Consider the following 23,942-nt stretch of genomic DNA (forward strand, 5'->3'; position numbering starts at 1 on the left):
TAAAGTCCTTCCCACATTCATTACATTTATAAGCTTTCTTTCCATTGTGAATATTCTGATGTTCAATAAGTGTTCTCTTCTGCCTGAAGGCCATCCCACATTCATTACATGCATAAGGTTTCTCTCCAGTATGAATTCTCAAATGGTAGGTGAGTCCTATCTTCCCACTAAAGGCCTTTCCACATTCACTATATTCATACAATTTCCCTCCTAATGCTCATTAAGTCCTGTCTTCCAGCTGAAATCCTTTCCACATTCATTATAGTCATAAGGTTTTTCTCAGGTGTGAATTCTCCGATGATATAATAAGACGTACTTTCTGGTGCAAGGCCTTACCACATTGATTACATGCATAAGAGTTCTCTCCAATACGAATTCTTTGGTGTTTAATAAGTCCTGTCTTCTGACTAAAAGATTTTCCACATTCCTTACATTTGTGATGTTTTTCTTCAATATGAATTCTCTGAATCTGAGTAATGTTTCTGCTACTGGAGAAGGCTTGATCATATTCATTACCTAAATATGCTTTCATTCCAGTATATATATATATATATATGTATATATATATATATATTGTGATTTTCAACAAGTTCAGAATTATAATTGAAAAAATTTTCCACATTCATTACTCTTAGAAAACATCTTTGAGACTTCCAGGTAAACATGGCTGCAGCTTAGACACAGGAATCTACCTCTCCTCAATGCCTATCGATATAGACTACCTCAAAAGGACAAAAAACTGAATTCATAAGAATGAAGGGACTCCACAGTAGGGCGCAGCATTGAAGGTACATGGGATTTGGGCATTTCCACACTATAAGGAGGTGAAATAGCTTCCACCAAAACACGAACTGATCTACCCTCCCCCATCCCACCTATGGAGCCACTGCACTAGATTCAAAGTCAGCACATGCTAGAATCAGTGAGGGAGCCAGGGCATCTCTAGGTCCTTGGCAGCTGACTAAGACCACCAAAGGCCTACCCCTGAGAGCAGCTATACTTGAGACCCCAACAGGCTGAAGAGTGAAGACTTCAGGCATAGAGATAGAGCAGAGAAGGGTTGCAGTCTTGAGAGGTGGCCTCAGGTAAAAACCGTGTTCCTTAGCTCCATACACACAGAGAGCCTGTCCTCCTCACTCAGACTTCTGACTGGAAAGGGAAGGAAAAACCAGCATAATGATGGCAAAAAATCAACTTCCCAACACCAAGAAGAACAACAAGAAGAATTTGACCCTGGATACTTTTTATGGAGGAAAAATCCAGACTACAGAGGAAATAGCAGAAGAGAACCTTCAAATAAATATATCCAAACCTTCCAAAAACAATGGAAATTGGCCACAAGCTCTTGAACAATTTAAATCAGAGGTTATCAAAAAGATAGAAGAATGTTGGCAAGAAAAATGGTAAATAGTTCAAAAAGAAAATAAGTTTTCTGGGTTTATACCCCAAAGAGACAATAAGGAAAAAGACTTGTACAAGAATATTCATAGCTGCGCTCTTTGTGGTGGCCAAAAATTGGAAAATGAGGGGATGCCCTTCAATTGGGGAATGGCTGAACAAATTGTGGTATATGTTGGTGATGGAATACTATTGTGCTCAAAGGAATAATAAAGTAGATGAATTCCATGGAGACTGGAACAACCTCCAGGAAGTGATGTAGAGCGAAAGGAGCAGAACCAGGAAAACATTGTACACAGACACTGATACATTGTGGTACAATCGAAGGTGATGGACTTCTCCATTAGTGTCAATGCAATGTCCCTGAACAATCTGCAGGGATCATGGAGAAAAAACACTATCCACAAGCAGAGGACAAACTGTGGGAGTAAAAACATCGAGGAAAAACAATTGCATGACTACAAGGGTTGAGGGGATATGATTGAGAAGAGACTCTAAATGAACACCCTAATGCAAATACCAACAACATGGAAATGGGTTCAAATCAAGGACACGTGATACCCAGTTTATACAATTGGTTTGGCTCTTTATAAATTTGAGTAATTAGACCTTTGTCAGAGGTTTTTATAATGAATTTTTTTTTCCAATTTGTTGTTTCCCTTCTAATTTTGGATGCATTAGTTTTGTTTGTACAAAACCTTTTTAATTTGATGTAATCAAAATTATTGTTTTTATATTTTGTGATTTTTTCTAGCTCTTGCTTGGTTTTAAAGTCTTCACTTTTCAGGTGTCCAAAGGGTATATACCCTTCCCAAAGGCCTTCCTATAGTCACTTTTTAAAAATAAACATTTCTAATACTTTAGGATTTGTAAAGACCATTTTATCCATTATGATGTCTGATGTTCGGTAAGAATAACTTTCCTCCTGAAAGTTATCCCACATTCATTGCATTGATATGATTTTTCTCCAGTCTGAATTTTCTGATGGCAGATAAGTTCTGTCTTCCAACTAAAAGTCTTCCTTCATTCACTACATCCATAAGAATTCTCACTGGTAAGAACAATAATGATCAATAAGTATGCTCATCTTAAAAGTGTGCCTTGCATACATTTTCAAGAAAGTCAGCTGATTAGCCTTTGCCCATATACCCAAAAGGATGGAAACAGCAGGTTTGGTTGCCATTGATCCTCTAAAATGCTTGTACATCAACGCACTCAATAACGAGTTACATTTCTAAAATTGTTTTTCCTTACAAAGTAGTAATTATAAAAGCTATTTTCCTTCCCATTTATATTTTGGAAAAAGAATAGTTTTTTTTCTTTTGGGTCTTACTTCACTATACAGCAGTTCATGTCTGTGTTCCTAAGCATCTTGGTAGTCATCCTATTCACCACTTTTTACAATACAGTAATATTCCGTGGCATTTGGATACCAGTGTATCTAGCCATTCCTTATCAATGAGCATTTCCTTGGTTTCCTCATCTTTGCTATTACAAAAAAAATGCTGCCTGCTTTTTGCTGTATATAAAGTGCTTTCTTTTTTGTCAGTGTCTTCCTCAGGGCATATGCCTGCCAGTGGCATCTTTGGTTCAAAGGGCACGGACACTCAAGTCACTTTATTTAGATAATTCCAAACTATTGTGCAGAATTGGACTAATCCACAATTCCAACAAAGCATTACTATATTTACCTTCCCATTTCCTTTTTTGAACACAAACTATTTATTTCTTTTGTCATCTTTGCCAATTTGCAGGGTGTGATGTAAAAAATTCAGGATTCTTTTGATTTGCATTTCTCTTTTTACTAACTGATTTGAAGCATACTTTCATATAGTTGTATTTGCAACTTTTCTTTGAAGAATCATATCTTCATTATCTTTTGAGTGTTAACATCTTGGGGAATGCAATTTGATCTTGTGTTTCTGTTACTTGTCTATAGACAGTGTTCAAAAATCTTCATGAAGCTTTAAACTTTAATAGTTTATTATTGTGCTCAAAGGAATAATAAACTAGAGGAATTCCATGGGAACTGGAATGACCTCCAGGAATTGATGCAGAGTGAGAGGAGCAGAACCAGGAGAACATTGTACACAGAGACGGATACACTGTGGCACAATCTAATGTAATGGACTTCTCCCTTAGTGGCAATGCAGTGATCCTGAACAACTTGGAGGGATCTATAAGAATACTATCCATATTGAGAGGAAAAACTGTGGGAGTAGAAACGAAACACAGAAGAAAAACAACTGCTTGATTACATGGGTTGAGGGGATATGATTGGGGATGAAGGCTCTAAATGAACATCCTAATGCAAACACCAACAACATGGAAATGGATTCTGATCAAGGACACATGTAATACCCAGTGGAATTGCACGTCAGCTATGGGAAGGATGGGGGGGAGGGAAGGGAGGGAAAGAACATGATTCTTGTAACCAAAGAATAATGTTCTAAATTGACTAAATAAATAACTTACAATTAAAAAAAACACTTTAATAGTTTAAAACTGCATGAAGTCTTTTGGGAAACCATGCACACTGAATATCAGGTCCTTAGTCTTTGATAAAAAATTCTGGCCTCAGAGCAGCTAGGTTGCTCAGTTATTAGAGTCAGACCTGGAGAAGAGAGGTCCTCAGTTCAAATCTGGCCTCAGACACTTCCTAGATGTGTGACAGTGGGAATGTCACTTAACCCGAATTGCCTAGCCCTTACCATTTTTCTGCCTTGGAACCAATATTTAGTATAAATTCTAAGACAAAAGGTAAGGATAAGGATTTTTTTTTTTTTAGAACCCTTACCTTCCGTCTTGGAGTCAATACTGTTTATTGGCTCCAAGGCAGAAGAGTGGTAAGGGCTAGGTAATGGGGGTCAAGTGACTTGCCCAGGGTCACACAGCTGGGAAGTGTCTGAGGCCAGATTTGAACCCAGGACCTCCTGTCTCTAGGCCTGGCTCTCAATCCACTGAGCTACCCAGCTGCCCCCAGGATAAGGACTTTTTAAAAGACTATTAATACACATCAAAGGCACATTTGATGAAGTATTAGTGAGGAAATAAAAACAATCCTAGCAGTCAGAGTGCTTTTGAAAAAGGAATTTCAACAACCACCTAATCCAGATAACATGCCTCCTTCACCTCTATATCTCTGACAAATAGTCATCTAACTTCATGTTGGAGAAAATACTCAATTAGGAGACTGGTTACTTCCCTCAAGGCAATTAATTTCACTTTGGAACATACTTAGTTGTTAGGAGATTTTCCCTAACATCAAGTCTACATTGATTTCTTTGTAACTTGTTCTTGGTTCTACCTTCTTTCACTAAAGATAAAAGTTTGAGCAAGGATTTATTAAACTACCATAGCGGGTGGGACTTAATACAGTTGCTGCTCAACATAATATTCCACCCTAAATTTTTCTTACCTCTGGTTTGATAATTCATTCAAATTTCCTCTTTTAAGCAGTTACCAGACCTGGACTGCACGAGATACTTCTTGGTGGAAGTATTTTTCTTTTAGTTTAAGTTTTTAGATTTTCAGCAGGTGTTCCTTGGCTAAAATACCACCCATATTCATCCATACTGAAGCCATGATATCCAGAATATTATTCTCCAGCATGTATCCCATGTTTATTCTCAGGGAATACTTTCTAAAATTAATAATATTCTTATGATGTCTCCAGTTTTAATGTAATGATATAGAATAAGCAAACTCTCATCTAGGAAAGTTCTCCCTCATTTCTAATTTTTCTATAAAGGCTTAAATGAGAAACTTTTCTATATTCTCTGTAGTAGAAGGTTTACAACAATTATGTTTGTAGTTTCTAGTATGAAATTTCTGATGTTCAGAGAATATGATGTTCTGTTAGGTCTTTCCACATGCATTATATTCATTAGTTTTATCTCTGATATAAATTTTGTAATATTCAGAAAGTTGAGTTCCAATGGTAGCTCACCTAAAATTCATTATATTCGTAAAGGCTTCCTCTTCTAGGACTTCTTTGATTTCAATTAGGTATATCTCCTTTGCAAAGCCCTTCCTACAACCATTTCTGTAAAACTAGAATTTATAGTACTTGAAGGCTTGCAAAGACATGTACATATTTTATTTCATTGGACTTTCAAGTCAACCCTATGCTATTATCCCTCATTTACAGATAGGGAAACTAAAGCAAAGAGAGGTTAAATGATTTGTCAAGAGTCACACAAATACTGTCTCAGCAAGATTTGAACTCAGGTCATCCTGATGTCAAATCTGGTATTTTTACCCACTTTACTACCTAATTGCATTATCATAATATTAAAGTTCCTCTCCAATATTTTCTAATGTTCAATAAGAACCTCCTTCCAACTGAAGGCTTTTCTTCAATTGTTCAGTTTCTCACCAGTATAGATTGTGATTTTGAACAAGTTCTAAGCTCCCCTGGATGGCTTTCTCAAATTCATTTTATCCATTAGGTTTTTTTCCTATTTCTGAAACTGAATAGAATAAAATTTAATACAAGATTTAATAAGGCATCTTCTCTACCAAAAGGTCTTCATTATATTCCAAAACTTTTTCTTCAATATTATATTTTTGATGTTCAAGGGTTGTTTTCCAACTGAAGGCCTTCCTACATTCTGAAGAAATCTCTCCCCTGTGGGTTTTCTGATGTTCAGTAAGAATTGTCTTCCTGCTAAAAGCTTTCCCACACTGATTACACTGATATGGTTTTTCTCTGGTATGAATTTTTTGATGTCAAGTAAGTCTTGTCCTCCTGGTGAAGGCCCTCCCACATTGTTATGGTTCCTTTCCACTATGACATTTCTGATGTTTAGTAAGTCCTGTTTTCTGACCAAAGGCTTTCCCACATTCATTACATCAATAAGGTTTCTCCCCCCGTATGAATATTTTGGTGTTTAATAAGTGTTCTCTTCTGACTAAAGGCTTTCCCACATTCTTTACATTCATAAGGTTTCTCTCCAGTGTGAATGTACTGATGCTTAGTCAGTCTTTTCTTCTGATTGAAGGCTTTTCCACATTCATTACATTCATAAGGTTTCTCTCCAGTATGAATATTCTGATGTTCAATAAGTGTGTTTTTCTGATTGAAAGCTTTCCCACATTCATTACATTCATAAGGTTTCTCACCAGTATGAATATTTTGATGTTCAGTAAGTGTTTTCTTCCGATTAAAGGCCTTCCCACATTCATTACATTGATATGGTTTCTCTCCAGTATGAATTTTCTGATGTCTTGTGAGTCCTGTCTTTTGAGTGAAGGCTTTACCACAATCATTACATTCATAAGGCTTCTCTCCAGTGTGAATATTCTGATGGCATGTCAGTCCTATTTTCTGACTGAAGGATTTCCCACATTCATTACATTTAAAAGGTTTCTCTCCAGTATGAATTTTCTGATGCTGAGTAAGGATAGTTCTACTGGTGAAAGCTTTCCCACATTCATTACACTGATAAGGTTTTTCTCCTGTATGACATTTCTGATGTTTAGTAAGTCCTGTTTTCTGACTAAAGGCTTTCCCACATTCATTACATCCATAAGGTTTCTCCCCCGTATGAATATTTTGGTGTTCAATAAGTGTTCTCTTCTGACTAAAGGCTTTCCCACATTCTTTACATTCATAAGGTTTCTCTCCAGTGTGAATATACTGGTGCTTAGTAAGTTTTTTCTTCTGATTGAAGGCCTTCCCACATTCATTACATTCATAAGGTTTCTCTCCAGTATGAATATTCTGATGTTCAATAAGTGTGTTCTTCTGATTGAAAGCTTTCCCACATTCATTACATTCATAAGGTTTCTCACCAGTATGAATATTTTGATGTTCAGTAAGTGTTCTCTTCTGATTAAAGGCCTTCCCACATTCATTACACTGATATGGTTTCTCTCCAGTATGAATTTTCTGATGTCTTGTGAGTCCTGTCTTTTGAGTGAAGGCTTTACCACAATCATTACATTCATAAGGCTTCTCTCCAGTATGAATATTCTGATGGCATGTCAGTCCTATTTTCTGACTGAAGGCTTTCCCACACTCATTACATTTATAAGGTTTCTCTCCAGTATGAATTTTCTGATGTTGAGTAAGGATAGTCCTCCTGGTGAAAGCTTTCCCACATTCATTACACTGATAAGGTTTTTCTCCTGTATGACTTTTCTGATGATCAGTAAGAACAGATTTTCTGCTGAAAGCCTTACCACATTTATTACATTGATATGGTTTCTCTCCAGTATGAATTTTCTCATGGCAAGTAAGTCCTGCCTTATGACTAAAGGCCTTCCCACATTCATTACATTGATATGGTTTCTCTCCAGAATGAATTTTCTGATGACTCCTAAGTCCTATTTTCTTATTAAAGGCTTTCCCACATTCGTCACATTTGAAAAGTTTCTCTCCTGTATGAATTCTCAGATGGTAGATAAGTCCTGAATTTTGACTAAAGTTCTTTCCACATTCATTACATTTGTAAGTGTTCTTTCCTGTATGAATGTTCTGATGTCCATTAAGTCCTGCCTTCTGACTAAAGGCTTTTCCACATTCATTGCATTCAAATGGTTTTTTGCCCACAAGAATATTCTGATTTTCAATATGTGTTCTCTTCAGTTTGAAGGCTTGACCACATTCATTACTTTCATGAGGTTTTTCTCCAGTATGAATTCTATGATGGATAGTAAGGTCAGTTTTCTGTGGGCAGACCTTTTTATACTCATTACATGCATATGGTTTTTCTCTAATATGAATTCTCTGATGTCTGATAAACTCTATCTTCTGGCTAAAAGCTTTCCCACATTTATTACATTTATAATATTTTTCTACATTATGAATTCTCTGATTCTGAGTGATGTTTATGCTACTGGAGAAAGTCTGACCACATTCATTCTTTAAATGTGCTTTCTCTCCACTCTGATGACTATGATTTTCATTAAGGTCTGATTCATAACTGAATAATTTCTCATACTCTTTATACCTAGAAAACATCTTCTTTAAGGAAATTCTTGTCTGTTCATTCAGGTATGAACACAATCTGACTCTTCTTTGCTCTATATCAGACTGATGAAGAAGATTCCTTCCAAGAGGCATCTTATGTTGTGGGAAAAGGCTTGCTCTTTGGCAAAAGCCTTCATTATATTTTTTATCTTCATGTTCTTTTACTTGATTGGGAGTCATCATTTCCAAGATTTGTACATGTCCCAAAAGTTTCTCCTCAGTGCTCTGCTGTTTCCCTAATAAAACACATTTCCAGGCTTCACCAGACTTGGAGACATGAAAATTACCATCTTGAATTCTTTCTTGGAATGGCTCTTCAATGGAGAGAGCAATCTTTTGAATGAATTCCTTGGTTTTAGGCTCAGTGTCCCAATCTGAAAGAAATTTTTTTAAAATGTAAACATACTTTGTTGCCCATGAATTCCATTTCACTTGAGTTCCCCCTCTTCCACCAAAAAATATTGTTCCAGACTACTTTTCCAGACCAATTACACATTGCTCTCTTCAGAGACACTAGTCTAGGTAAACTAGTTTCCATATTCAACATTACACCTCTGAAATGCCTTTCCAATGGCTATCCACCATATTCCAATTATAGTCCTTCCTCACCTTAGCATCTTCAAACTGCTGATTTCATCTGAAATTTAGCTCAAGGGTGATTTCTTACATGAAGCTTTTCATGACATATCAGTGATTAGCATCTCCACCTCAGGAAACACCATGAGATAGCTTTTTAGATATTTTGCAATTACTATTATATATATACATTGTTTCCTTTTAAAGAATGTAAACTCTTTGAAGAGAGAAGCTGCTTCATGCCAAGAGAAAGACTGGAGTAGGAGAGTTGAAGAAGGAAGATCCATCCGCATTTTCCAGCAGCTATTGCAATAATCCAGTTGTAAAGAGATAAAAGCCTACACCCTAATGGAAAGAAGTTTTAGAGGAGAAAGTGGATATATTAAAAAGATGTTACAAATGTGAAATCAACAGATCAAGACAAAAGACTGGATACTGAGGATAAGAGAAGATGAGGATGAACATCAGGAGGGTGAATCAGGGGGACTGACAGGACAGTGGTATCAACAATAGGGAAGATTGTAAGAGTGAAAAAGAAAGAAGGGGAAGGAATGAGTTCACCTTAACATATGTTAAATGAAGCTATCTACTAGATATTCATTTTGAAATGTCTGATAGGCAGTTGGTGATAGAAGAATGGAGGTCAGCAGATATGTTAAGGCTGGATAAGTAGATCTGAGAATCATCAGCATAGAAATGATAATTAAATCCAAAGAAGCTGATGATATCCACAAGAGAATTAGTATAGAGGAAGAGAAGAATGTTCAGGACAGTGCCTAGTGGGACAACCATGGTTAGTGGGCAATGCCTAGATAAAGACCCAGCCAAGGACAATGAGGACAAAAGTTTAAATATGTACAGGGACAACCAGAAGAGAGCAGTGTCCTAAAAATAAAGGTAAAGAGAATATGCAGGAGATGGCAATGATCAACTGTCAAAAGGTACAGAGAAGTCAAGAAGGAAGAGTATTATAAAGAGGCCAATAGATTTGGCAATTGAGAGATCACTAATAATACTGGAGAGAGCACTTCTGCTTGAATGGTTAAGTGGGAAGCCAAATTATAGAGAATTAAGAAGAGAATTTAAGGAGAATTGGAGGAAGATACTGCAAATGGTCTAATCAAGGCATTGAGACACAAAGGACATAAGATATAGGATGACAGCAGAGATGGAAGAATTGAGTGAAGGTATTTTGAAGATGACTAACTGGTAAGAATGTTTGTAGGCAGTTGTGAAGTAGTCAGGAAACAGGGAGAGACTGAAGATCAGTGAGAAAGGAGCAGGACCATTCTTCCTGTGAAACAGGAGAGAAGGAGGAGGTAATAACAAAAGATAGGAAACAATCACTACTTCAAAGGATTTAGTTGTAGCTGACTAAGATTTGGTCCTTTAGAACTATAATTTAATCACTCAAATAAATATGGGGAACCATTAAAAAGAACAGGCTAAAGAAAGTAGAATAAAAAGATAGATCTGATAAACTTATTTTTTCAGAATTATAGGAGAAAGATGGGCCAAAAAAAATAGAAGTAATAAAAAGCAAGGGCAGCTAAGTGGCCAAGGAGGTAAAGGCAGGGCCTGGAGTCAGGAAGATCAGAGTTCAAATCTGGTCTCAGACACTTCCTCACTGGGTGACTGCTGGCAAGTCACCTAATCCCATTTGCCTCAATTTCCACATTTATAAAATAAGCTGAAGAAGGAAATGACAAACCACTCCAGTATTTTTGCCAAGAAAAACCTGAAATGGAGTCACAATGAGTCAGAAACACCTGAAATAGGGGGCAGCTGGGTGGCTCAGTGGATTGAGTCAGGCCCAGAGATGGGAGATCCTGGGTTCAAATCTGGCCTCAGACATTTCCTAGCTGTGTGACCCTGGGCAAGTCACTTGACCCCCATTGCCTAGCCCTTACCACTCTTCTGCTTTGGAACCAATTCACAGTATTAATTCTAAGATGGAAGGTAAGGGTTTAAAAAAAAAAGAAAGAAAGAAAGAAAGAAAGAAAGAAACACCTAAAATGACTGAACGCTATAAAGCAATCCAAAGAGAACAAGACAGTAAATGATTGTGTAATAGATATCATTCACATAACAACAAAGAAACTATGTTGAGAAGCAGGAGAAGAACTGCTGAGGACCAGGAAAGGCACTGAAATGGTGGGAAAGAAAACTCCTTTCTCAACACTTTCCTTTGAGACTGAAGGAACATGAGAGCAGGAGAGATGTGTGGAGAATGCTTGGTTGAACATAAGATGAGGCTCAAGGAAGCAGCTCCTCCCAGGTAGCCTCAGCTCTTCTCCACAGGGGCCTCAGGAGCTGTGACAGATCCCTGCCCAAGATTTTCAAAGTATTTTCTCCAAACAACCAGCTTTGATGTTGCTGGTCACGAGTTATCTACTTTTTCACTCATTCATTCACTCACCTGGACAAGTACTGCTTGAGCCATCTCCCTCTGACATTCCAACCACTTCCCCTCGCTCCAACTTGTCAATCATGTCTGGTTTGGAAACTGCTAGTCCTGTACATTAGAAATGCAAAGAGGCTGGTTTAGAAAGCTGGTTCAGATGGTGATCCATCTCTCTCTGGGAAAAAAAGAAAATGCTAATGTGAATTTTAGATTTTCTCCACCCTGATTAGTCTTTAAAATCCTAGCAACCAGGAATGTATACAACCCTACTTAAGGATTAAGTGTTGAGGAGGATGGCCTATGACAGACATGTGCTAGCAAGTGACAAATAAGAAACAACTGGCAGACCCCCGGGCTGTCCTAAGTCAAGCTTAAGCTACCATTGGTACACGTGAGACACAGGAAGTGATGTAAAGAGTGGTCTATATATTTCAGGTCACTTCTCTCTCTGGCTCTCTTGCAGAGACATGGCTCTCTCTCTGGCTCGTGTGGCTGGTGACAGCATCCTGGGCATCTTGACAGTTGGTGTTTGCAGTTTGCCAGTGAGCTAACTGGGAGAAGCTCTGTAGCGTGGGTTAGGTGAGGCATCTTCTCTGAGAACCTCTGTGAGTGATTCCTCCTTTCCTTTCCCTCCTAAAGCACTATACTCTTAGGAGGTCCCTCCTCTCAGAGTAGACCTCGTGGCTGGAAGCTGAGCTAGTTTTAATTTCTTGAGGAGGCCTCATGGTTGAGTTCTCTGAACTTCCCTTGGCTTACTTAGGCTAGGCCAGAGAAAAACTTATACCCTTTTCTCTCTTCTTCTTAATTCCTTCCCTCTATTGTAATTAAACCACCATAAAATTCCAAAACTGACTTGAGCATTTTATTGGGATTGAATTAATCCCTGGCGACCACTAGCATAACATATTCAGTCAATAACCCCTAATTTTTACCCTCAACACTAGGAAGGCCTCAAGAATGGGACAAAGGAATTCTGAAGGATACCCTGTACTAGGCTCCTAAGAAGTATATGAAGATACAAGGAAGAATGGGCCTGGCCTCAGAGAGGACCCGGAAAAACCATGGGAGCTTTTGATGTCTTCAGTCTCTACACTGGACCTTTAAAGAAGAATATAGGACTTGAGGGAAAAAGGAACAATAGAGAAAGAACCTCAGGGACCACAACATGCGTAAAAATGGAGACTTGATCTCCGGACTCCAACCTCCAGGAGTCCCTGCTAGCTCCCAGAATGCCCTCTAATCTCACTGAGATTTCCACCTGGGAGAGGTCAAAAATTTCTATTTAACCTAGTTGTAAAGGCTACTGGGTCTCTCTTTTTTCCTACTTCCGCTTCGGAGCACACGCGGCTCTCCATCTAGCAGGCAAGATGTGAGTGGTTGTGAATAGGCTCTCTGGGTCTAGCACATGCCTTTATTACTTCTATTTTCCTAAATTCCTTATCTTAAATAAACCTCTAAAAATATAGTACTTCTAGAGAGAAACTAATTTCTACCTGCCTCAGTTCCCCCCAAAATTTTAACTGTTACACATGAACCTGCCAATTTCCACCTATACAAACCCAAATTTGTTCACCTGGCAGAAATACTCTGTCACATGACTCAATGTCAAAGGGTCACAAAAGGCTATTTCTACATGAGAAAAAATTACTGGAAAGACTGGTGTCTTTCCTTATTTATTGTCCTTATTTATTAAAGAAAGAAGCAAAAAGTCTCCAATAAGAACTTATGTGAACTGATGCAGAGAAAGGTAAACAGAACAATGTATATAGTAACAAAAATATTACATGATGCTAAACCATTATAACCTAAGCAAGTTTTCAAGATAACTACAAGGGACTCTTGAAAATGCTATCCACAGCTAAAGCAGGAACTTTTAGAGCCTGAGGTAGAGCAAAGCATGGCAGCTTCCACTTTATTTCCTTCATGTAATTTTTACTATATATGTGATATGTTTTTTATCACAATATGAGCAAAATGGAAATATATATTTCCATGTATGGCTATAAACTGCATCAGACTAATTACCACCTTAGAGAGTAGGGGGAAGGAAGGGAAGGAAAAAAATCTGAATTCTAAAATGTTAGACAATTGTCAAAAATTGCTTCTACATATAAATGAAAAAAAATTAATTAAAATTTAAAAAAATTAACTCAGACCAGAGTCTGAGTTAGCAGGGAAAACTGTCCTTACCCAGCCAGACCAGGTTCTGGTAGTTCTCCAGCATCACATCCCAGTAGAGCACCTTCTGAGAGGGATGCAGGTGCCTCCACTCCTCTGGGGTGAAGTCCACAACCACATCCTTGAATGTTACTGATTCCTAAAATATCAAATATATTTTGGTATCTTTGGGTCCTCTTCCCAATATGGACCCAAGAGGACAAAGCTGGTTTTCACAGACTCAAAAAAGGGAGAAAGGCCCTTAGTCCAACCCAGCCCTGAAAAAGGATTCTGACTATCACTTCCTCAGGAAGGGAGATGGCAGCCTAAGATGGATGGCTTCAGCTCAGGAGCTCTGAACTACATTTAGGTTAAGGTCAATCAACAGGCTCTTCCACTCTAGTGCCAAGATAGTGAGTGACTCCAGTCATATCAATACAGTGACTCTAAATCAGAACTTTATATTGCTCTTACGAATGCAATTCCACAGACTTTTATTAGGTGACTCCTAAGGTCAGGGCTAAAGACCTGAAAATACAATAATCAAGCTGCTTTTCCTTCAAGGGTGTTAATTTTATGTGGCATAAAAAGAAGTCCAATGGGTACACAGGTGAGGAAATGAAAGACTGCAGAGGAGAACATATACTCATGGTCAAAGTGAAGTGGAATGACTTAGCCGTGAAGTGAGTTGGTGACCTAAGCCTTGAAGTATGATGCCAAAGGACTTAATGCAGAAAAGAGCACTAATGGGCCTTCTCCATGCCAGGCCCTGTCTTATGTACTGAAGATACAAAGGCAAGAGGGAAATGGTCCTTATTTTGAAAAAGCTAACACTTTAATAGGGAGAGACAACATGGGAGGGGTGCTGGGAAGGGAAATTTGGAGGTTTTATTTAGGCATAGTGGTAAGAAAGATGCTAGCATATGTCCTAAATCTCTTGTAGATGACTAAATATGATAGAGAATACAGTGTGGGGTTAGTTATAGTGAGTGTGTATTCCTCACTCATTCACCAATAAGTATAGATGACATCTAAGAGCAGCTAGGGAAGACCTGTCTCAGATATTTTCTAATTGGGTGACCCTGGGGAAGTCACTTAACATTGTTTACCTGATTTCCCACAGTTTCTGGAACTGGAGAAGAAATGGCAAACCACTCCAGTATTCTTGCTAAGAAAACCCCAAATAGGGTTACAAAGAGTCAGACATAACTGAAACCAATGAACAACAACACATAATGGACATAAGAGCCAATTAACTGGTATATGAGGGGATGGGGAAAAGGTAAAGGTTTCTGGAGGTAAGGTCCATAATGGGACAAAGATGTTATTTCAAGAGTCAACAAATTCTCATATACCTGATAATCCTTATTGGGCAGGTGTATAGGGGCCATTCCCCTGCCTCAATGCTCCCACTGCCTGGAAAAGGTCAGAGTCTTCAGAAATCAGAGCTGGAGAAGAGAAGAGAACCATGAGCACTAGGAGGACTGGTCTCTCTGTTGTACATTGGGGAAATTTTTCATTTCATGGTTGATGCTTAAACTTCAATATTCTGGGTATTGAATCTTGACTATGATGAACCTATTTCAAATGAAAAGACAAAACAAAACAACTTTGTGGATGTTAAATAGAAGGTTTGCTGTTTTGACCTAATTGTTTCCAGTGGAACAGTTTATGAAATATGTTCTATAAGATATATATTTTTACATTGTAACCTAGAAATCGTAAATATTTTTTTAAGATGCTTCATTTTGATGAATTTTTCCTAGCCATTGCAAAAACTAGGAATTGAGTATTTTGTGTATGGTATGAAGTTTCCATCTTCCCTCTTTCCCTCCCTATTTAATTTTCTTTTGTTATTAGGTTTGGAATTTGGCAGTGGTCTATTGGAGATCATGTCCCATATCATGGAGAATGAAACAAATGATTGTACCTGTCTTAAATTAATGATGATTCAGTAAAAATTAATACTTATTTATTCTATTTGGAGGATGTGGCCTCCCAACCAAAAGATGCCCCTATACCATCTGCCTGAGTTAAAGATGGCTGTTCCTTATAATCATGCCAAATCAGCAAATACTATCTGAACCCATGACACTGTTCTAAGCCCTAGAGCATTAAGGAGAGAAATGATGACAAAGTTCCTGTCTGGAGTGTAAAAATGGACTCGAACTCTGGACTTCAATCCCCACAAGCCCTTGCTCCACTTCCCCAAAATGCTTTGTAATCTCACGGGAATTCTCAGGTGGGCCAAGATCGAAAAGGAATTAACCTGATGGCAGAGGCTTTTGAGGGTCTTTTGGACTTCTGTTTTGGAGCAGACGTGGCTCTTTCCATAATGTAGGTGAGGTCTTGTCTAGGCCTCTGGCCTAGGCATGTGTTTTTTCTTATCCTGTATTTTCTTTAATCCTTAACTTTAATAAACCTCTAAAAATATAATACTCCTTGCAGAGAAAAACTAATTTCTACCTGCCTCAGTCTCCTCATATTCCTAAATTTTAACTGTTACAGGAGGTGCTATGGCTATGGGGAGAGAGAGAGAGAGAGAGAGAGAGAGAGAGAGAGAGAGAGAGAGAGAGAGAGAGAGAGAAAGAGAGAGAGAGAGAGAGTGCTTCTAAATGGTTATCAGTCTTCCAAGGGAAAATGGACATTCACAACACATTTTCAAGTTTAATCTATTTTTCACATTTTTACCATCCCTTAAGATTAGGGTATCAACAAAACAATAAATCAAACCCTGATTTGTAGACTTTGAAAATGCTCACAAAGAAAATTTCAAATCTTCCTGGTTGGAGCTGGTATTTACCTGCTTTGCCATATGCAAACACAATAAACAAGAACTAATTAAGGAAAGAGCCTAGGTGTGACAAGCAGTATCAGAAAAAGCCTCACAGAGGAGGTGGCTCTGAGGAGGACCTGGAAGGAAAATCAGAAATCTGAGAACCCAAGGTGATGAGGGGATATGAGGCAGTTGATGATGGGAATGGGGGTGGGCTAAAGAAATACATGCAGGCAGGAGATGAAGTGTCTCCCTCAGAAGAAAGCTAGTCATTTAGATTTGTATATAGTTTAAAACTCTTTCTGGTAATACTATGTTGATGAAAGAACCTCAGAACAACATTCCTGGGTCAGTTACATGGATTGGGGTCCAATGAATATTGATGGGAATTTAGTCTGGATAAAACCCAGGGGATCCAGAAAGAAATGGGCACCAGGCTAAGGAACTTTTACTCTTTCCAAGGGAGCACAATTATAGGTTCATTTCAAGGCCTTCAGAAGACTATTTTACAAGTTGTCAGAAGGCTGACTGGACAGGAAAAGCTTAAAAGCAAGAACAAGTAGGAGGCCAGGATGGCTGTAAAAGTGACACATGTCCATGACCTCAACCAGAGCCCTGCCTGTGTGGGTGAAGTAAGAGGGATGACTGGAAAAGATGGTAGAGAGGGATTGCCCAATTTCTGCTGGGCCCTACCAGGCTTCCAGTCACCAAAGTTTGAAATCTCAGTCATCCTTACCCTTTTCCTCATTCACATCACACGTGTCCAATCAGCTGCCAAATCTTATAGATCCTAATTCCAAGACATTTTCCATCATTTTTTTGTCCACCTTCAAAGTAAGCACTTAGGTTTATACCATCATAACATCTCAGCATGTGCTTGTGAGCCTGTACGCGCACACTCACATATGCGCACGCACACACACACACACACACTTTCTCCCTCTCTCCTCCCTTCTCCTCTCTTTCTACCCTTTCTCCCTCTCCCTCCTTGAGTCTCCCCTTTGCTCATTGGTCCTCTTTCTCCTTCCTCTTCCTCTTTCTTTCGCTCCTGTCCTTTTCTCCCTACTCCTCTTTCTTTACCTCCCTCTTTTTATACCTTCTCTCCCAGGTGAATGGGCCAGCTGGCTGTTCCTTATCTGAGACAATCTACCTCCCATCATCCTGCCTCTCTGCACAAGGCCATTCATCAAGGCTGTCCGGAACTCCTCCTTCAACTTCCTCTCAAAGAATCCTTAGCTTTCTGCAAGGCTCCATGTCAATGCCACTTACTCCATGAAGATGTGCATGATTCTCTCTAAACCTCAGGCCCAAGTGATGTTTCCTGGGATAAACCGGAAATTCCCTCAGGATTGATGGTTTTATTTTTATTTTGCATACTAAGTACCTGGCATAATGTTTAACTTAAGATTGGTGTTTAATAAATGATTGTTTGTCTGAAGCAGTTGAGGTCTGAACATTAAGGAACTTTGGATGGGGGAAGTAAAGGGTTGAAGGAGAGAAGAAAAGACAGTTTTGAGATCAGTTAGTTATGTGACTGAGTGGGAGGCAAAGTGCTCAAAAACCATGTTGTTTGGTCATTATTCTGTCGTGCCCAACTCGTGACTCCAGGATCCAGAGTTTTCTTGGCAGAAAGATGGGAGTGAAATGAACAATATGGAAATGTTTTGCATGATTGAATCCCCTGAAGAGGGAAGAGAAAGGAGAGAGGGAGAGAGGGAGAGAAGTTTGATCATATAACTTAAAGAAACGTGGAAATTTGTTATTGTATGTAACTGGAAAGAAGAAAAAAGAAAGAAATACTGGTACTTTCTTCTCCAGGGGAAACCGAAGTCAATAGGATTTAATGACTTGCCCAGGGTCAAACAGCTAGGAAGTCTGTGCCTCTTGGTGACCCCCTTTGGGGTTTTCTTGGTAGAGATCCTGGACCAGTTTGCTTTTCCTTCTTCAGTTCATTAGAAAGAAGAGGAAACTGAGGCCAGCAGGATCAGTGACTTGCCGAGCTCATGAAGTCTTTCTCTCCACTGGGCCAACCAGCTGCCCCGCAACAGCACAGAAATGGTCACAGACAGGGAAGAAGAGTGTAAATGGGGAAGAGGATCTGTTTGGAAGGAAGCGAAGCAGGGAAAAGAGGAGAGACGGAAACCCCAGCAGAATCTAGGAGCTGTTATGGACCTCGCAGCCTCTCTGAGACTGAAGGAAAAGCAGAAAAAGAAAGCAGGCCGGGGGCAACCGAACACGGGCATCGCTGGGTGGCCAAGAGGAGGGAAGAGGCCTGGGAGATGCGAGAGAGAAGAAGAGTAGGACAAAGGGGAGGCAGAGGGGGATGGGAAGGCGTAAATGAATGGGAAAGAAGAGAACTCTTTTAGGGGGAGCCCGGAGCAATTACAGCGTCGGGATCGATCCGAAACAATCAAACCAAACCCCAGAGAAACCGCGGGGTTGCCGCAGTCAAAGGCCCAAGTGGACACTAGCAGCCAGAGGAAGGAGGCGGGGCTGGTCAGGGAGGGCTCAACTAGACTGCGCGTGCGCCGCGCCGGGATCCATACGTCCCAGGGCGGGGCCCCGGTAAGAAGCCGGGAGACTGCGCAGTTTTAAGAGAGGGGGTCAGGCCTACCTTGCTCTCAGGGCGGCTTCGAGAAGAAAGTGCGAATAGAAGCTTGGCGCCCGAAGCTTTTCCCGTCTCTCGAAGCCTACTCACTCTTCCTCCTTCACTGCTTGGTTGCCTGAAGCAGGAAGGTGCCACACCCCAAGTACCAGCGTCCGAGGCAGCAGCAAACTTAAATCTGGAGAAATCTGGAAGAGCTTGACTTCCGGGAGGAAACAGTCACGTGGGGGAGGAAGTCTTCCACCAGGAGAGGCAGGGCGTTCTGGGAAAAGTAGTTCAGCAGAGTTGTTCGCATGCTCAAAAAAACTTTTCAGAGGCTCACTGTCTACAAACGTTTTTTTGGTCAGGGAATCCTCACCAGGAACGGTGAATACTTGTATATTTAGTTTTTGTGTTAAATAGAAACAGAGATAGATGGATGGATGGATGGATGGATAACTGGATAGGTAGAACTAGAGCTAGATAGACTTTCCTATACACATGGATACAGCTATTAAATTTTACATAAATTACATTTCATATATACCTTTACATGTGGCTTCATCTATTATATGTCTGTGTTTATATATATGCATATATGTAACATTTGTTAAGTATGTCTTTATAAACGTAGGTGTTCCTTATATATAAAAGATGTTTTATTATATTATATTGATTACTGTTGATTATTATATTGATTACATACTGGTTTATGGAACCCACAAATTTACCTTTGTCCTTTGGGAACTTGCCTTCAGGGAAGTCCCAGACTGGCCCTAGTCTTCGACCCTAGCTCAATAAATCTTAAAGTACCCAATGATCTCAGCCTAGATAGAATTAGTAGGTATAACCAAATATTAAGTACCTTTTTGTCTTAGAAGTTTCTCCTGTTATATCTGGGCCACTCCCAGGTAGTCCAGGCCCTAGCTGGAATTCTCCTTCTCTAGCCTCTGTGTAAGCCAATCAATGTGCTGGGAGCCATCAAATCCATATTGTCTGACATGGTCACAGGTGGAAACCGGGGACTGCCCTTGCTTGCAGCATAATTGTCCTTCTTATCCTTTATTCCCCTATCAGACTCCAAGTTCTTTAGCTCATTGGAAATCCCCTTTTAAGGTACATTTTTCTGGAGACAGTGTTCCCAAAGTCCCAGAGCTTGTCTCTGTGTGGGATTTTGCACATGATTCTTGTGTAGTGGCCATTAGAGCATTGTCTCCCTTGTTCTGATTAAAGATGTGTTCTTATCTAGGAGAAAAAAACACTATCCACAAGCAGAAGACAAACTGTGGGAGTAAAAACACTGAGGAAAAGCAATTGCTTGACTACAGGGGTGGAGGGGATATGACTGAGGAGAGACTCTAAATGAACACTCTAATGCAAATACCAACAACACGGAAATGGGTTCGAATCAAGGACACATGTGATACCCAGTGGAATTGCTCATCAGCTATGGGAGGGGTGGTGGGAGGTAGGGAGGAAAAGAAAATGATCTTTGTTTCCAATGAATAATGTTTGAAAATGACCAAATAAAATAATGTTTAAAAGGAAAAAAAAAAGATTTGTTCTTTCTAACTACTTTGGTGGTTCTGTGTTTTTCAAGGTTGACTTATTTGGAGGTCTTACCAAGATTTGAAGTTGTTGCTGCCTAAGCCTAAGCTAGAGTGATGCTAGATATGTGGTGCCCACTGGAATCTGTTGAGTTCCAATTCAGACTCAAGTTGGTAGGTTGGCTGGGTGAGTGAAACTCTTAACAATGAACTCATGTATTTGGGAGAGTGAACCACTCTTTAATCAGGAGTTTATTGAACTGTGGGCAATCACTGTGATGTGTCCTGCTGCCCGAAATTTCCTCACATTGTGGACCTGGTACCTGTTTAGACTATAAGTGTTTAGATAATTGGTAAAAGTTGCCAAACTCTGACCATAAGCATTTTTTTGTGTGGCCAAAATGGAGTTTAGTTCAGCCTATTTGTTCAATCTTCATACTATTATATCCATATGCTATTCCATATTCCATACATTTATGGCATAAATTTATATACAAATGTCCCTCTATTACATATTACATGTATTCTGTTGTATTTCTTATATGAATGTACAACTATTATACATTTGTTATATATGCCTTTATGTACATATACATTTATTATATGTTGCATATATATGTATATACATATATATATAATTTGGTGTACCTTTAGAAACACATGTATTTGGGGGCAGCTGGGTAGCTCAGTGGATTGAGAGCCAAACCTAGAGACAGGAGGTCCTAGGTTCAAATCTGCCCTCAGACTCTTCCCAGCTGTATGACTGCAAGTAATGCAAGTAATTTAACCCCCATTGCCTAGCCCTTACCACTCTTCTGCCTTGGAATCAATACATAGCATTGATTCCAAGATGGAAGGTAAGGGTTAAAAAAAAAAAGAGAGACATATATATTCATTTATTATATGTAATCTATCTGCTATATATGTCATGTTAAAAATATATAAACTTTTACAAACACACCTTTATATATTACAGATTACATTTTTATATAGTTCTCTGCATACGTGGGTTCATCTACTGTAAACAAACGTGTAGGTATGCATGGTTGGTTAGTTGTTATTCTTCATAATTGAAGAGGACCAATATAACATCACTCACCCCACACAGTCTAAAGGAGTATCAATATGTTTATTCGTATTCTGTAGTATGAAAACATGAGTTGAGGAGTAGAGAAAGTCTATGAGCTGTGAAGATTTCTCAGACTCTACCTTGAAACATTATCTTAAGGCTATGGTTAAGGTTATTCCCCATTTAAACAATGGAGGTACTTGATCAGGAATGTATTGGGAACTTTAAAATCACTCCACCCATACTTAGGCATATTTTAGGGGAAGATAAAGTTGTTAAACTCCTTAGTGAACAATGAAAAAGTACTTAACTCATACTTATAGTGAGGCCAAAACCTTAAGTTAGGTCTATTTTTAGATCTAATACAAAAGGGTGTTAAGTACCTATGAAGGTTAAATTAATCACTAAAAGGTCAGGCAACTTGCAAGGGGCAAGCTTAGCAAAGAGGTATGTGAAGTGCTCAGAAGACATAATCTACCCAGAGAAGGTGAGAACTGAAAACTAAGAATGGGCTGTCCTAGGAAAAGCGTCTACTGTGATTGGTAGACGTGAAAATTTAGGGGAGGTGACACAAGAGAAATTTCTCTTTAAAAGGAGCTGTCTGAACCAGTTCAAGGTAGTTCAATTTAATTTAGCTTTGGAAGCTGAATTGGAGGTCAGGAGTCAGAGGAGGCTGCTGGGTCTCTGAACACTGGAGTTTTGCTTGGAAAGATCTTGTGGTGAGTGATTAAAGACTGACTTAGTTTGTCTCTTAAAGAGAAAGGCCTAGGCCATTGGCCTAGGCCCTAGCCTTTTCCTACTATTTCCTCTTACTCTGTCTCTTTCCCTTTCCTTAATTCCTTCATTTATATTAATTAAAATCTCCATAAAACCCAGCTGACTTGGGTATTTCATATTTGGGAATTTTTCCCATGGTGACCACTTATTTTTTATTTAAATCAAGGCACTAAAAATTATCTTTACAGTTTTTGGCAATTCAAAGTCTTAAAACCCACATTTTCGTGGTCACAGAGCCATGCACTTAACTCATTCAGAATAGGAGAAAGTCTATCCTTGAGGTTGACAGATCCTGGGATCAAAGCCCTCCCCTCTCCTCCTTCCCCCAGCACCTGCCTGCCTTGGATAGAAATTGCCACAACAGTAAAATCTGACAGAACATCAGGATTTCCCTGTCATGCCTAGACAAATGACCTCCCACATCACTGACCACTGTGCCTCAGAACTTCCCACTCCCCAGAAACCATGACTCCCCATCCCCTTGGGGCTATCCAACCATCTGGACACAGGGATGATATTAGAAAATGAGTACTGTTTTGTTAATTTAGAAATAAGAAGTAAAGTGGCTGCTTGAGAAAGAAATAGAGTTTGAAGCAGAGCTGAGAGAATGTGTTAATTTCAGATGTGACAGTTATAACCATTTTTCTGTGTCAATTACTCTTTCTGGCAATTGGCAGAGACACATACTCAGAGAGTCTCTCTTAGGACTGGAGGAGGTAACATCTTTGCCTCTCTCTCTGTCTGAGGGAAAGATCTGAAGGAGATCAGTGTTTTCTTTTCCCAACTTAGGAAACACTATTGAACATCTATGGTGGTTTATTTTATAGACTGTTTAACTCTGAGAAGACCAAAGAAAAACCTGGTCTTTGGTTTGGACTCTTTTAAGACTCAGAGTCCTAATTTGATTCTTGTTGAGACTCAACCAACTAACCTTTGCAATTTTATAATTAACCTTTGCAATTTTATAGTTTGAAGGCAAAGTTAAGATTTATAAGGATAATAGTGGTAGTTTTATTTAGATAGCATAAATTTGGGTTAGTCAGATCAGGGAGGAGTAGTGTAGCCTATGAAACACAGGAGAAACAGTTCCTGGCAGAACCTGTGAGTTTATTTAGGTGGATTTAGAATCCCTTAGAATTAGAAATCCTTTATTTATTTATTTTCTTGGGGAGTTCATTGATAGCTTGTTCAATTTCTTTTTCTGAGATAGGATTATTTAAGTGTTCTAGTTCTTCTTGTTAAACTAGACAATTTCTATTTTTGTAAATGTTCATCTATTTCACCCAGATTATCAGATTTATTGTCATATAATTGTGTATAATAGCTCCTAATAATTGCTCTAATTTCCTTTTCATAGAAGTAAAATCACCTGTTTCATTTTTGATATGGTTTGACTCTCTTCTCTTTTTTTTTTAAATCAAATTAACCAATATTCTATTTATTTCAGGGAAGCCACTGCAGTTTATTGAGTAGCCATTAAATCCAGGGGAGCTGATAAGATGATAAAATCTTTAGGAGATTGCTCCTTCTATTATCCTCACTCACCCTCAGTCTCGTCTTGTCTACTGGCTGCTTCTCTACTGTTTACAAACATATCTGTGTCTTCTCCATCCTCAAAAAATTCTCACTTGAGTTATCCAATTCCTCCAACCTATTGTTCCGTAACCCTCTGCCCAGA

At 39.0% G+C, this 23,942-nt stretch overlaps 1 protein-coding gene across 6 annotated transcripts; it reads right to left on the minus strand.

The window, feature by feature from the left end:
* Positions 1-5,964: 5,964 nt before the first annotated feature.
* Positions 5,965-19,110, minus strand: LOC103099376 (zinc finger protein 345-like). Of its 6 annotated transcripts, none has more exons than XM_056821387.1 (5): positions 18,902-19,110; positions 14,867-14,959; positions 13,545-13,671; positions 11,370-11,465; positions 5,965-8,748 (listed from the first exon to the last, which is right to left on the minus strand). In XM_056821387.1, exons 2-5 carry the CDS (start codon positions 14,900-14,902, stop codon positions 6,248-6,250), a joined length of 2,760 nt encoding a protein of 919 aa, XP_056677365.1. In that variant the 5' UTR covers positions 14,903-14,959; positions 18,902-19,110; the 3' UTR covers positions 5,965-6,247. The 6 variants fall into 6 exon arrangements, with proteins under 6 accessions (XP_056677365.1, XP_056677364.1, XP_056677366.1 ...); XM_056821386.1 differs by having other exon boundaries at positions 14,867-15,089; XM_056821388.1 differs by lacking the exon at positions 13,545-13,671 and having other exon boundaries at positions 14,867-15,089.
* Between the last annotated feature and the right edge of the window lie 4,832 nt (positions 19,111-23,942).

Source organism: Monodelphis domestica, chromosome 3 (assembly GCF_027887165.1).
Source record: "Monodelphis domestica isolate mMonDom1 chromosome 3, mMonDom1.pri, whole genome shotgun sequence".
Taxonomy (NCBI): domain Eukaryota; kingdom Metazoa; phylum Chordata; class Mammalia; order Didelphimorphia; family Didelphidae; genus Monodelphis; species Monodelphis domestica.

Coding starts and splice junctions, on each gene's coding strand:
- LOC103099376 (XM_056821387.1), bottom strand. CDS start 14,902: ATGGCCCCTATACACCTGCCCAATAAGGATTATCAG. Junction 13,672..14,866: donor TGCCCAATAAGGATTATCAG/GTATATGAGAAT, acceptor TTGATATTTTAG/GAATCAGTAACATTCAAGGA. Junction 8,749..11,369: donor CTCAAGCAGTACTTGTCCAG/GTGAGTGAATGA, acceptor AATTTCTTTCAG/ATTGGGACACTGAGCCTAAA.